Genomic DNA, 14,284 nt, shown 5'->3' on the forward strand with positions numbered 1-14,284 from the left:
GCAATAGTGCATTAGAGGAGCTGTGTTAGCCTCTGGTACTGAAATAAAAGGAGGTACTGCATGTAAATATTGAAGCACAACAATAGCGGCACAGGCAGCAAACCTGAACCCTTATTCATGTCTACTAGTTAGATGAATGACAGTATGCTTACCACAGTGAGCCAGCAAGTCGTTGTGAAATGTGAGCATCTCCTCACGGATATCGTAAGGCACAGGGCACTCCTCTTCATCAGGGTTGTTCTTAAAGTTCACAAGGATGCTTATCTGAAAGGAGGGTGTGAGAGTGAGGTAGAGAGTGAGCAACAGCTCGATTATGATGAAATCTCCACACAACGTCCTCAAGTTTGAGTTAAAGAAAGAATTCATGATGGATCTGTCCCAGCTATATGACCAACTTTTCTTTAGTACATAAGTTCATTTCATGCCTTTGTCGTCAACAATACATCTATGAAATGGTGGTGGATATAAAAAGAAAAAAAGTTTAAGTATTTGCATTATTTGCACACTATTCTATGTCCCTTTAGCATGTGGTCAACCAAGAATTAGTATAGTAGTAAAACATAGTCATGCGATGCAAATATTCAAGGGTGAATGCTTGCTTCTTAGTGTAAATAGAATAAGAACAGTAGCATGGATTTCTTTATATTTGTGGTCTTTTTAATTATGTTGTTTCACCAAGGCTCCAACCTTGCTGGTTTGCCGGGCTTGAGAAGCTCTAGAGCGCTGCTAGGTCCACAGGTGTAACAAGAGTCTGGAGGTGTCAGCTCTATGATCCTTCAGTATTTGACAAATCACCAAATATTCACTAATAAGCTAAGGTGATATCATGCTCTATGTTAATTGGTCATAATGGCTATTCATTAGGCTGGATCTTTAAAGAGTACAATTATCATGAAGATACTAAAATACATTATAATGTCGATTGCAATGGGGGGAAGTAGCTGAGCCTGCCAAGATGGCGCACTTGCTCGCCTGAAGCTCTCCGGGTCATCGTCCACCATCCGCACTGGTGGGGCCACTAAACAGAGCCATCCTAACACAGAATATAGGCGGAACTGCAATCTGTCCATGCCGAGCTCTGGAGAGAATTCTACAGTGGGCCACAAGGCTTTCCTAGCAAGCGGCCCTAACCATCATGGCGGTGCTCAGCGGCTGGTGAGAAACCCAGAGAAGAGGAGGCGGTTGATGATACCCCAGCCTACCAGCCTCACGCCCCTTGCCCTGCAGTGAGTACCTACTGGCACCGGGGAAAGAGATTCGGACCAATGATACAGTCTGAACAGCAATGGCGAGACCAACACGTAAAGGCAAACTGCCACAGCTCAACCCACTCGCCCCGACCAGAGGAAGGAACAGCAACGTGGCTGGAAGACAAGGCAGGGCTGAAGTCATATGGCTCTCCAGAACACCTGGAGTTGAACGAGGTTGCAAGCGACAACATGCTGAGTGACGGAGCACCGAATTAGGAGAGGCCAGCCCAGACTGGGTGAAGTTGCTTCGTGGACAAGAGCTCAGAACACCAGGTGAGCCGCCCAGGTGGCCGGGGACCGACTCAGCGCAAAGTCTCAGCTGGCTCGACAGGACCCCAACCCAGAAGGCTGCACACGCAAGGGGCAGGTGAGGAGAAGAGGACTAGGCAGCTGGGGCCTGAGCTGGCTGGAGAGGCCCAGCAATCAGGGCTGGGTCGTGATTACTCACACTACGTCACTCCACTTGGCAGGTCGGCCAGAGACACAGGTTGAAAGAGGTGTACATCCATGGCAGCCGCCACTGACGGACCGGTGCTAACAGGGAGAGACAATCCGTAGAGCGGCGGCGGCGCGTCCATTCACTCGCGGCGACCGCCCCATCTCTTACCTCTTACGCGGCGACACCGCTCCTCAACAGGGAGATAGAAGTTTGCAATAGTGTGGAGCAACAGCATAGGACTTCCCCTTCCCCACCCAGGGATGGACTGGCCGTAGCGGGCACCGGGCATTTCCCCAGTGGGCTGCCAGGGTGGGGGGCCAGTTTTGTTATGGGGGCGGCAATATCGGCCCCCTGTAACAAAATCGTCCAAAACCGGCTGCAATCCCCCTCCCCTCTAGGGGGGCTGGCCAAGCAGTTTGCCATGGTCGGTTTCAGTTCCCAGTCCGGCCCTGCCCCCACCCAGAACCAGATGCGCAGTCCTGCACCCCTGACCAGGGTCCCTCATTAGCCTCCTGGTGGCACCGGCGAGGCCTCGCAACTCATCAGGGCCAAGTGAAGAGCGCAGGTAGAGCACCTCGTGGGCAGGCCAACTACTCTGCACCATAATCGAGCTTAGCTCCACAGGGCAGCAGCAAGGGGGTAAGACCCAAGCAACCAGGGGGGGCCCGGACTCAGAGTCCCTCCAACTTTGTCCCCCGCCCCCCTCGAATGCCCGACATCAGTGCTGCCACCAAGCTGTGAGGTGCGCAGGTATGCCCTCCCCTCAAACCCTAAGTCGGCGCCACACCCAAGGCACAGAGGTAGATCAGACACTATACAAAACCATAGACCTATAAACTTACAAAACTACAGACAACACCAACTGCGGAAACCTTCACTGCCGCACACAGAAGGCAAACTCCAGCAGTACCCGCTTTGTGATACACTAGTAGGAAGCCATACCCCAGGGTAGACACCAGCCAGTAGACCTGATCCCACAGACACGGGAAAAAGTGAACAAGCTATTCCATCCTGCACAATCTCCGGGTACAACTAAATCCCTTCCTGTGCTCGCCTGTAGTTATTACCATAATCCAGCATGCAGTTTATTTGGGATGGATCTTCTCCGTCCACGATGCACAGCTTATTACCCTTAAATGGCGGCCCGCCCCCGGTCCCCTCTTGGCGACTACCGCGCAATTGCCTGGAAGGTCAAGTATTCCGTCATAAGCAAAACAAAAACATCCAGAGATACTTTACTGAAAACGCCAATACAGTACCCCCAAGGATGCTAGAATGAGACGCCTTGAAAATCTGCCAGAGGGATGGTATCCCATTCAGCCAATTCTTTCGCTTGTGAAGGAATTGTTCTGAAATGAAGGAATTTCTCCATCAGGCGGATATCTTGAAGATAAAGTTAGCCGATCGCGGATACCCTCACCGACTTATCCGAGACTCCTTTAAGCGTGACAGATATTTTAACAGAGAGTCCATGTTCCAGGACCGAAATGCTGTCGTGCAGGAGAGACTGGTGTGCATCACTAAACACTCTATGATTAACCACAAGGTGAGACAAACAATCAACTCCCTTTGGTATCTTCTTAACATCGGAGAGAGTGAAACCGTAATTCCTAAACCTCTCTTTGCGTTTCGGAGAAACAAGAACTTGCGAAACCATTTGGTATGTGGGAGATTGCCCGCACCTAAGTCTATGCAACAAACTGGTATTCTGGTATGCCACCCATTGTGGGCAACCACCGATGTGGAACATGCCAAGCTTGTCCTAACACTATAGTGGGAGGTCTCTTGACGATCGACAATCGCACTATCAAATTGAGCGAAATGAGCAACTGTTGCTCATCTAATGTTGTATATGTTATTCTGTGCGCTTGCGGCCTCCCATATGTTGGTGAAACCAGCCGTGAATGCTGTCTTAGAATGAGTGAACACAAGTCTAACATTCGAAACTTGAAAAGTGGGGCTCTACTAGTTCAACACTGGTTAAACAAAAAGCATAATGAATGTGACTTGAAATGGTCGATCCTTGAGAAAATACGATCTATACCTGGAAAGGACCCCACCTCTTTGAGAAGGAAAAGGGAAGTCTTTTGGATTTTCCTTTTAAATGCTGCCAAAAAGGGCTTAAATGAACATTGCTCATGGGAAAACGAGATCCTGTGAGACCCTTTCGGGTACCTATGAATTGCCTGCGACGTTTCGCCAGAGGATGAGGTAGTCTGATTCCTTTTTCCAAAACCTCCTTTCCCCCCCCCCCCCCCCCCCCCTCTTTTGGCCATCTGATGTTAAAATCGAGTTAGTCCTGGGTTTGCTTGAATTTGGCAACCCCCCCCCCCCTTTATTGGGTTGGAACAAAGTACTTGTATGTATTTTAGATACAATGAGGGAGTCACCCGGTAAATATAACTATGCCTGGGGCTGTATGCCCCCCTTTGCGACTGGAAACGATTATGTTTGTTTCTTTCCCATTTTTGATGGATTAGTCCTTGAGCGGGCTTCGGTAGCAGCCTTACGTTTGAGGTTTTCTATCTAAAAATTGAGAGTCCAGTTATTGGATGAATTGCTCCCTCCTCAGGCCCCTAGCTGAAATTGTCGAGCCTGGCAAGGGTTTTGTTCCACTTCCCCTGGGGGACGATAACCAGTAATCTCGATTGTTTAGCAGCCATTACCGTTGAGTATGGCCCAATTCTTTGATGTATTTTTAACACGTGAGTGTGTGCGAGGTCCCGGCAAGTTAAATCTTTCTATTCCTTGCACGTTGACCCTGGGGCACGTGCAATAAATTGTATAAACTTTTTGGATCCATTTCGGATCTTGAATTCCCTGTCTCTCTTGATTCGGTTACGCCCTATCGGTCTCTGATTGGTCTACTGGCTGATGCGGGACCTTTAAAAACTACTTGATCCGGTCAGTCATCTTCGTTTGGCCATTTCCATTCGACATTATTTTGCACGCCGAAGAGACCTGGATACGTTTATTGAAAGAGCTGCTATCTTTAAGGTATGAGTAATTAAAGGAAACCCGTTGTGTATGTTTGTATTTTAGTTGTAGAGCCTTGACTTTTTCCATCTCCTACCGCTCGGGTAGGATTACGTGTAGAGAAGGGAAAGTGCGTGAGGCAAACCTTCTTTTCCTCTCCCTGTCTTGAGTGAAGCATACTAGTGTAACTAGCTAACGCTCTGTCAGGGGCGTGGTGCCTCGTTTGATTCTGCATCCACCTCTGTACTTTACTGGTCATTGTTAAAAAGGGTCAAAGGGATTTGGAGCACCCTGCTGACACGTCACAGCTGAATTACCTCATGCATCATGGTCGATGTGGTTCAATGTTTCTCGCTTCACACACAGTTCTCACAGTTTGTTGGCCAGTGCCAGTACCAGTAGGGATGCACCATTGAACATATTTTATCTATTTTTCCTTGGCTTGCATCAGCAGTCCCTTCTGAGTACTACGGGGGCCCGAGGTTTGGGTGGCTGATCGATTGTCTCCCGCAACTCTAGCCGCACCTTTGACTATCTGAGAAGATCTTTGCCGTGTGCATTTTGGCAGTGTTTGGAAACAGGTGTTGAATGTTAGCACGTGCAAATGCACCTTTATCATCCCGGTTTTCTCTTATTATGCTTTCAGCCCATGGGAAATTGCCGTTTTTATCCTGCCTGAATGAGCGAGCTTTTCTGTAACGTTTCAGGTAATTTTGGATCTGTCTTTACCTACTATCTTTTGTCGAGGTCACTTTAAGTTTAACTAACTGCTCTTCAACTATGTTGTTGCCCGTGGTGTCGTTATTTTAATCCCCAAAGTTGGGAGCTTGAGATAGACACCACCTATCATTCATTCTTGTATAAATGTGTGGCGAAAAAACGATTGCATTGAATTTGACTAACCCACATGTGGGGGCATTTATTGCTATGTTGGATATGTCCGTTGATGTTGTTTTTCTGAACAGGACTTATGGTTTCCTTTCTCTGTGCTTATTTTACTCACAGAAATTGAATCCATTTAAACTAACTCCCTGCTTGGATGGGATTATATCGTTTTTTGACCATCGTACGTTGTTTTCAACCATTTTGGCCCTTTTGTTTTTATCATAAAACACCCCCTTTAGATCTAGTCATTCGCGGTCGACGGTGAGTATTTCTTGAAATGCAGAACTTTCCTGGAGGGCATCACGATGGAATCTTTTCTTAGATCGAACCCTGAATGTACTCTGAAGAACTGTCTTACTTCTGTCCTTATCCCAGGTGGTTCGCCTGAGTTGGCGGGCCCTGGTGTGCAATCCTGACGCTATTTGTGTGATAGATCCTGATTTCCGGATTGTGCTTTGAATCTATGTTTTCGACAGTGTTCGTCGTATCTGGTAGGTATGGGTTGATATCAGGGCTCTGATTTCTCAAGGAGTTGATGAAACTTTGACCACCCCTATAGGGCTATTTATTTTAAAACAACTATAGAATCCGTAAACACTTTCTTGAACTTTTGGAAGGCTGCTGGGTCTGGTCTGGAAAATGAACCTGTGTATTATTGTAGAATGTGTTTTTCGATATGTGAGGATGGTACTGTGATTAAGTTGTTTCGTTTTATTATGTGGTGAGATAATGGGTTCTGTCTATGATATATTTATATCAATAAGAAATTCTGTAGTTTTAAGCTCACTGATGTTTACCAGAGGCATGACATGATTATGATGTCGAATCTATAAAATGTGACAAACTATGTGAATAATAATAATGAATTGATTGGATAACTCTCTAAAGAAACGTTATCTATTACAGATTATCTGCGGTTGTTCGCCCCCCTTTTCCCTTCTCCAGTGTGCCCTGATGAAGGTGTGAGAATTGGTCGAGCACCGAAAGTCGTGTTGGCGCCTTAAGTTTGTCCTGCTATTTTGACATCTAGTCTCCTATGTGTTTCTGTGAGACGCCGTCAGGACAGAATTCATCGTTTACCATCTGGCAACTGTAGTTTGATATACACGGATTGACTGAAGGATGTGTGAGTCTGTCTGAACTCTATTGAGGTAGTGGATGAACGAAGAGTGTATGGAGGTAGTTGAGTCTTATTGAATGTATGAAAGGATGGATGGGAGATTGTTTGGATGAGATAACCGCTATGTATTGCTAGGAATGCATTTTGCTAGTTATGTTATCACTGTTTTGTAACAAACTATATTCATACAAAAGAAATGAAATTTTAAAAAAAATGAATCTTGTTTTATAATGATTTGGTATCGGAAGTCTTGATTTGCTTCTGGTCTTAGTGATCTCATTTCTGTGAATTTATTGGAAGGACCCTTACTGGGCCTCTTGTATCAGACAGGGCATTCTACTTTGTTTCCCTTTTTAGTACTTGATTCCCCTGCCAGTCTGCCCTATATTTGCTCTTTCAGGGGGTCCCTTTGCTATTTATTGGTTGTATTTCCCAGCCCTGTGCTGTGGGGTGCTTTTGGTGTTTGTTGGAACCCCTAGTTGTACATGTGTTGACTATTGGTATTTGTTTTTTGTATGTTTTCACGTGTGTTAATTTTTGCAGATGTGAACAGCCAGCAGCCTGAGTGAAAGTTTTTGTTGACCTAGAGAAGATCCTTCTCCCTTGATACGCTTGCACCTTTCTGACTTGTTATGGAGAGCATTAAAACATTAGGTTTCTCCATCGAGGATTTTGCACGTACAATTGGTGCATCTGATTGAAGTGAGAAACAATTTACCCTATCTAAAGGTATTGAGGGTGAATGGAATAAACATCTTAAATCTAAAAAAGAAATCAGTTAGAACAGAACCTCATGCAAAATGTATGTGAGACTACTTAAAAGCTGGAACTATCCCAATTGGCCCAAGGGTCAGAAACATTCCTGGCCTCTTTGTGGAAATTAGGCAATTTTTGGAGAGGTGGGCCCTCATCTCTAATAGATGTTCAAGAGACTACATGATGTTAGTCATCGAAACGGCTAGAGGGGTCTTGTCCATCCTGTCCAAAGAGATAGAGGAGCTAGAAGAAAAATTGAAAAAAGACAATTCTGTGGAACTAGGAAAAAAGAAATTGGAAGAAATTTGTCTGGAATTAGATTCCTTCTCTGAATACCTTCTCAAAAGAAAAACGGAGAAATTCAGGAAGGATATTAGGCTTTTTTCTCAAGAACGTTCATACCCCTATCTGACACCTCAGTTTTATTCAACTACTGAGGGTGGTCATCAAAACCAGGGCCCCATGCGTTGGGGCAATCGCAGAGTGACGACTTTTTCAGACACCACTGATTCAGATGAGGAAGGAGCATCCAACTATGATCCCAACTACAACACTAGTTACCAGTCCCGCCAAGACTCCTTTGAGAGACCCGAGGGACAAGACCATTTTTTAGGGAATCGCAGGGGGAACTACCGACCCAGAAACCGGACACCACAAGTGAGAGCATTCCATCAGGCCCAGGGACGTCCACAGAGATATATCCAAACAAGGCAAACTCAATATTGGAGAACTTGAGCACTATCCCTGTTTTTAACCTGTCGGATACGTCCATCACGAGGGATGCTATTACTTTACTGTCCAGGGATCTTTCATTTGTACCTTCTATTGGTTTGGATCGTTTTGAATTCACTAAAGATCTTCACTCCTTTTTTAGGAAGATACGCCTCAAAAAATTCTTCCTCTCCAGACCTTCACTGGAAGGTTCTGACAATCTATCAGGTCTGAAACCTCCCTCTAATTTCACTCCAAGCCTTGATACTCTAGGACCAGAGGTAGGAATTTTTGAGAAGGCTGTATACAAAAAGATTGATAGGATCATCAATTTTGTCCCCAAGCCCAACTATAATCTCCTTGTGGGAGAAAATTTGGCGCTTAAAAATTTACGCGAGGATAGGAACTTAACGATCAAACCCTGTGACTAAGGCGGGGGCATTGTTGTGTTCAATACCCCCACCTATGTTGAATAAATGACTACCTTGTTGTCATCTACCAGACACTACAAACGTGTGAGCAGGTGTCCTGAAGAGTCCCTCAAACAACGGATCCTAGCCGTAGTAACAGATGCAGTTGAGAATGGATATATCTGCACTAAGGAAGCAGAATATCTCACACCCACGCATACCCGCATGCCAATCATCTATGGTTTACCCAAAACCCATAAAGATGTTGTTGACCTTCCCATGAGACCTATCGTATCTACCATTGGCGCAGCCACTGAACCTCTCTACAAATATGCTGGCCATTTTTTAAAACCTTTGCTGAGTAGGTTACAGTCCTTTGTGAAAGATGCCGGAGACTTCATATCAAAGGTGGAAAAGAGGCCTTTTAATTGTGAGAAAGAACTATTGGTCACCATGGACCTGGAATCGCTATATACCAACATCCCGCAAGACGGAGCGATCCAGGTCCTGTTCACTCAGAGTGGGCTTTCTAATGCCCCCTTTATTGTGGATTGTCTAAAGATAGTGTTACGGGAAAACTATTTTGAATTCAACAGAGAATTTTTCCATCAAATTAAAGGCGTCAGCATGGGGGCGTCTTGTGCCCCCAGTGTTGCATGCTTATATATGGGGAAGTTTGAAGAACAAATATCCACAATGAAATGTCACCTTTTTTTGAGAATATCCGAGCTTGGTCTCGTTTCATTGATATTTTTTTCATCAGGGAGGGAGACCAGGAATCTGTTAATTAATTCGTCCTATGGGTTAATGCGGCGGACCCCAATCTCAGATTTACGGCTAACTCTAGCAGCACCCAAGTCGAATTCTTGGATGTGTGGGTTAAGCATGCTAACAGGGAACTGATTGTATCCCTATATACAAAATAGACGGCTAAGAACACGCTCCTTCAATATGGGAGTTACCATCCCCCCTGCCAGAGGGATGGTATCCCATTCAGCCAATTCCTTCGCTTGCGAAGGAATTGTTCTGAAATGAAGGAATTTCTCCATCAGGCGGATATCTTGAAGATAAAGTTAGCCGATCCGGTTACCCTCACCAACTTATCCGAGACTCCTTTAAGCGTGCCAGATATTTTAACAGAGAGTCCATGTTCCAGGACCGAAATGCTGTCACGCAGGAGAGACTGGTGTGCATCACTAAACACTCTATGATTAACCACAAGATGAGACAAACAATCAACTCCCTTTGGTATCTTCTTAACATCGGAGAGAGTGAAACTGTCATTCCTAAACCTCTCTTTGCGTTTCGGAGAAACAAGAATTGCGAAACCATTTGGTATGTGGGAGATTGTCCACACCTAAGTCTATGCAGCAAACTGGTATTCTTGGTATGCCACCCGTTGTGGGCAACCACCGATGTGGAACAGGCCAAGCTTGTCCTAACACTATAGTGGGAAGTCTCTTGACGATCGACAATCGCACTATCAAATTGAGCGAAATGAGCAACTGTCGCTCATCTAATGTTGTATGTTATTCTGTGCCCTTGCGGCCTCCCATATGTTGGTGAAACCGGCCGTGAATGTCGTCTTAGAATGAGTGAACACAAGTCTAACATTCAAAACTTGAAAAGTGGGGCTCCACTAGTTCAACACTGGTTGAACAGAAAACATAATGAATGTGACTTGAAATGGTCGATCCTTGAGAAAATACGATCTATACCTGGAAAGGACCCCACTTCTTTGAGAAGGAAAAGGGAAGTCTTTTGGATTTTCCTTTTAAATGCTGCCAAAAAGGGCTTAAATGAACATTGCCCATGGGAAAACGCGATCCTGTGAGACCCTTCCGGGTACCTATGAATTGCCTGCGACGTTTCGCCAGAGGATAAGGTAGTCTGATTCCTTTTTCCAAAACCTCCTTTTTCTAAGTTGGCGAGCCCCGGTGTGCAATCCTGACACTATTTGTGTGATAGATCCTGATTTCCGGATTGTGCCTTGAATCTATTCTTTCGACAGTGTTCGTCGTATCTGGTAGGTATGGGTTGAAATCAGGGCTCTGATTTCTCAAGGAGTTGATGAAACTTTGACCACCCCTATAGGGCTATTTATTTTAAAACTATAGAATCCGTAACCACTTTCTTGAACGTTTGGAAGGCTGCTGGGTCTGGTCTGGAAAATGAACCTGTGTATTATTGTAGTATGTGTTTTTCTATATGTGAGGATGGTACTGTGATTAAGTTGTTTCGTTTTATTATGTGGTGAGATTATGGGTCTGTCTATGATATATTTATATCAATAATAAATTCTGTGTAGTTTTAAGCTCACTGAAGTTTACCAGAGGCATGACATGATTATGATGTCGAATCTATAAAATGTGACACACTATGTGAATAATAATGAATTGATTGGATATTTGGCTAAAGAAATTTTATCTATTACAGATTATCTGCGGTTGTTCGCCCTCCTTTTCCCTTCTCCAGTGTGCCCTGATGAAGGTGTGGCCCTAGAAATGGCCGAGCACCGAAACGCGCGTTGGCGCCTTAAGTCTGTTTTGCTATTTTGTCATCTAGTCTCCTATGTGTTTCTGTGAGACGCCGTCAGGACCGAATTCATCGTTTACCATCTGGCAACTGTAGTTTGATATACACGGAATGACTAAAGGATGTGTGAGTCTGTCTGAAGTCTATTGAGGTAGTGGATGAACGAAGAGTGTATGGAGATAGTTGAGTCTTATTGAATGTATGAAGGGATGGATGGGAGATTGTTTGGATGAGAGAACCGCTATGTATTGCTAGGAATGCATTTTGCTATTTATGTTATCCCTGTTTTGTAACAAACTATGATCATACAAAAGAAATGAAATAAAAAATAAAAAAATAAATCTTGTTTTATTATGATTTGGTATCGGAAGTCTTGATTTGCTTCTGGTCTTAGTGAGCTCATTTCTGTGAATTTATTGGAAGGACCCTTACTGGGCCTCTTGTATCAGACAGGGCATTCTACTTTGTTTCCCTTTTTAGGCCTTGAAAGTCTTCATAAGAGGGGCATGCATTCTGCAGATATCAGGGATCCGCACTACACTAGAGCGACGAATACTAGTGACGGAATGCAACCCTGACTCATGCAGCAGACGCCGATGGCGCATTATTCACTCAGATAGCAGATGCCAAAACTGCATATGCAGAAGTATTAGCGGACCTGAGACGATATAACTTCAGGGCTCATGACGCTAGGGTACATCGTGAGGGAGATAGAGCAGGAGCACTGTTGGCCTGGCTTATTCGGCAAGACACTAACACATGCCCCATAACAGAAATAATCACTCCCACTGGGCCGACAGTTTGCTCCCACGCAGACATCAACCGGGACTTTTTTTACTATTACACTGAAGTATACAGGGACCCTGACAGGCTGGCACAGTAATAGCAGACCAATTCCTTGCCACAATCCCTCTGCCCCGAATCACTAGATATGGTGATCACATCAACAGATGTGACACAGGCGATCCAAGCCCTGGCCCGAAACAAAGCCCCAGGTCTGGATGGCCTACCATTAGAATACTATCGTACCTTCTCCACTCTCCTACCAGCCCGGCTAGCGGACATGTATTGGGTGGCCCTATAAGGCAGGGAACTCCCGGGGTCACTTTTCGTGTAATTTTTAAAACCGGATCGAGATCTGAAACAGCTGACCTCCGACAGACCGATTGCACTGTTGTTGGCGGACAATAGGATTCTAGGTAAGATACTGGCAGACCGCTACGCCCAAGTACTCCCAACAATGGTATAACAGGAGTTTGTCCCAGGTAGGTGTTCTTCTCAGAAAATCCGCAAATTATTCCACATCCAGGATCAGGTACAGGGCTGCTTTCCCCGGGCCACTTGCCTGGTCCTGGACGTGGAGATGGTCTTTGATACCTTGTCCTGACCATATCTCTTTGCAGTACTCCAACGCATGGGGGGACCCCACACTCCAAACCTACACAAGACTACTATACACAAATCTCACATCCAGAGTTCAACTGGGCCGCCACATCTCACCGCCCCTCCTGGTGACTAAGGGTACACGTCAAGGCTATTCGCTATGCCCCTTACTCTTTGCCCTGGCGAAGGAACCACTGGTGGTTCATCTTCAGGAGAAGGGTGAGGAATGGGGTATCCCAATAGTGGGCGTCACCCAAAGTGTATCCTTGTACGCAGACAACCTACTACTCTACGTGCACGATATCACAATGAATCTAAAACCCATCTTGACCACACTAGCAGACTTCGCTACAGCAGCCGGTCTGAGAGTCAACTGTGCAAAATCCTCTATATACCCACTTAGCCCCAACCTGCACCCCTCAAGAGGTATGCATTGGGGCATCAATCTTCCCTGGAGTGCTCAGGTTCCCTGCTACTTGGGTGTACAACTTTATTACACCCCACAAGATCTGTATGACGGCAATCACCATGGGGTAATGGCGGGCATCTGAGCCTCAGTTAGGTTCTGGAAAGCCTCCCATTAGCCCCCTTAAGGAAAATCACTCTAGCAAAGATAGTCCTAGTTCCACGCCTTCTCTATCATTTTGCAAACCTGCTGGTGACTACCCCCACCCATTCTTTCAGGAACTAGACACGTTGCTCTGCACCCTCATCTGGTGTAGCAGTCACCGACGGGTTGCCTTGACTAAATTACAATCACCAATAGACCAGGGTAAACTGGGAGCCCCAATATTCGAAGCATACTTTCTGACATCTCAGCTCCAGTGGCTATTGTGCTGGACAGCAGGGCGCTATCGGGGAGAAGCCAGCACACACATGGGACCCCTACCGATATAAGCGGTCCAAGATCTGCTCCTCCCGGGAACTTGACCTATCTCGACTTACCCAATACAGGTGATGGTGGCACGGTCCTATATGACACGGATCCACTGCCTATCTCGACAAACCCTGTTAATCCCCTGCTACCACTGGCGGGCCTACCCTGGGGTAGAACGTATTACACCACACAGGCCTTACAGACTTGGACAGACCAGCTTTTCATATTTCATCGACTAGTGTAGGAGACCGGACTCCCCGGAGGACAGTTCCTTCTCTACCGGCAACTGCTTTCAGATTGCCGCCAGATGTGGAACATGTCCGAGAGTGAACCAGTGACACACCCAGTTCTCCAATACTACACATGGGCCCCAGGCGGTACTTAATCACTTGGATATACTAAGCCATACTGGAACTAACTGCCATATCGCTCACTCAACTGCGGCACAAGTGGGAGGAAGAGATCAGGAGTCTACTGCACAACAAGGAATGGGAGCATGCCTTAGAGTTCCCAAAGTAAGTGCCCCCAAAAATCACGGTTTAAAAACATACAATTCTTCATCCTGCATCGCGAGCGACTTTAGTGCCACTATCCAGAATCATAGTTCTCCTGCCCCCGCAGCCAAGCTTCTAGCGGAACATTCCTACACATGTTCTGGAACTGCCCCACGCTGTGGCTCGGCCAGGATACCATCCACAACGCAGTACAGGAGGTCACAGGGCTCACCGATATTACTACATGGGAAGCCTGAGCACTAGGTGCATTCCGATGTCGAAAACACTGAAGTCCTGACCCTCCTGTTGACGAAACGAGGAATTGCCATGCATTGGCTAGCACCCACAGGGCCCCCTCTGGAAGCCTGGGCAGGAGGAGTCAATAAGTCGGGAGAGGCTGAGGAGGATGTGCTCAGGCACGAAGAGTTAGGAGGAATGTGCAAATGAT

At 46.0% G+C, this 14,284-nt stretch overlaps 1 protein-coding gene across 1 annotated transcript in view; it reads right to left on the minus strand.

Moving 5' to 3' along the window:
- RYR1 (ryanodine receptor 1) overlaps positions 1-14,284 on the minus strand; it is a 1,073,089-nt gene that overhangs the window by 591,204 nt on the left and 467,601 nt on the right. The window contains exon 38 of the mRNA XM_078661091.1: positions 153-264. Within this exon, the coding sequence (XP_078517217.1) occupies positions 153-264 (112 nt within the window). The remainder of the gene's footprint in view (positions 1-152; positions 265-14,284) is intronic.

The sequence above is a fragment of the Lissotriton helveticus genome, chromosome 9, assembly GCF_964261635.1.
Source record: "Lissotriton helveticus chromosome 9, aLisHel1.1, whole genome shotgun sequence".
Lineage (NCBI taxonomy): Eukaryota > Metazoa > Chordata > Amphibia > Caudata > Salamandridae > Lissotriton > Lissotriton helveticus.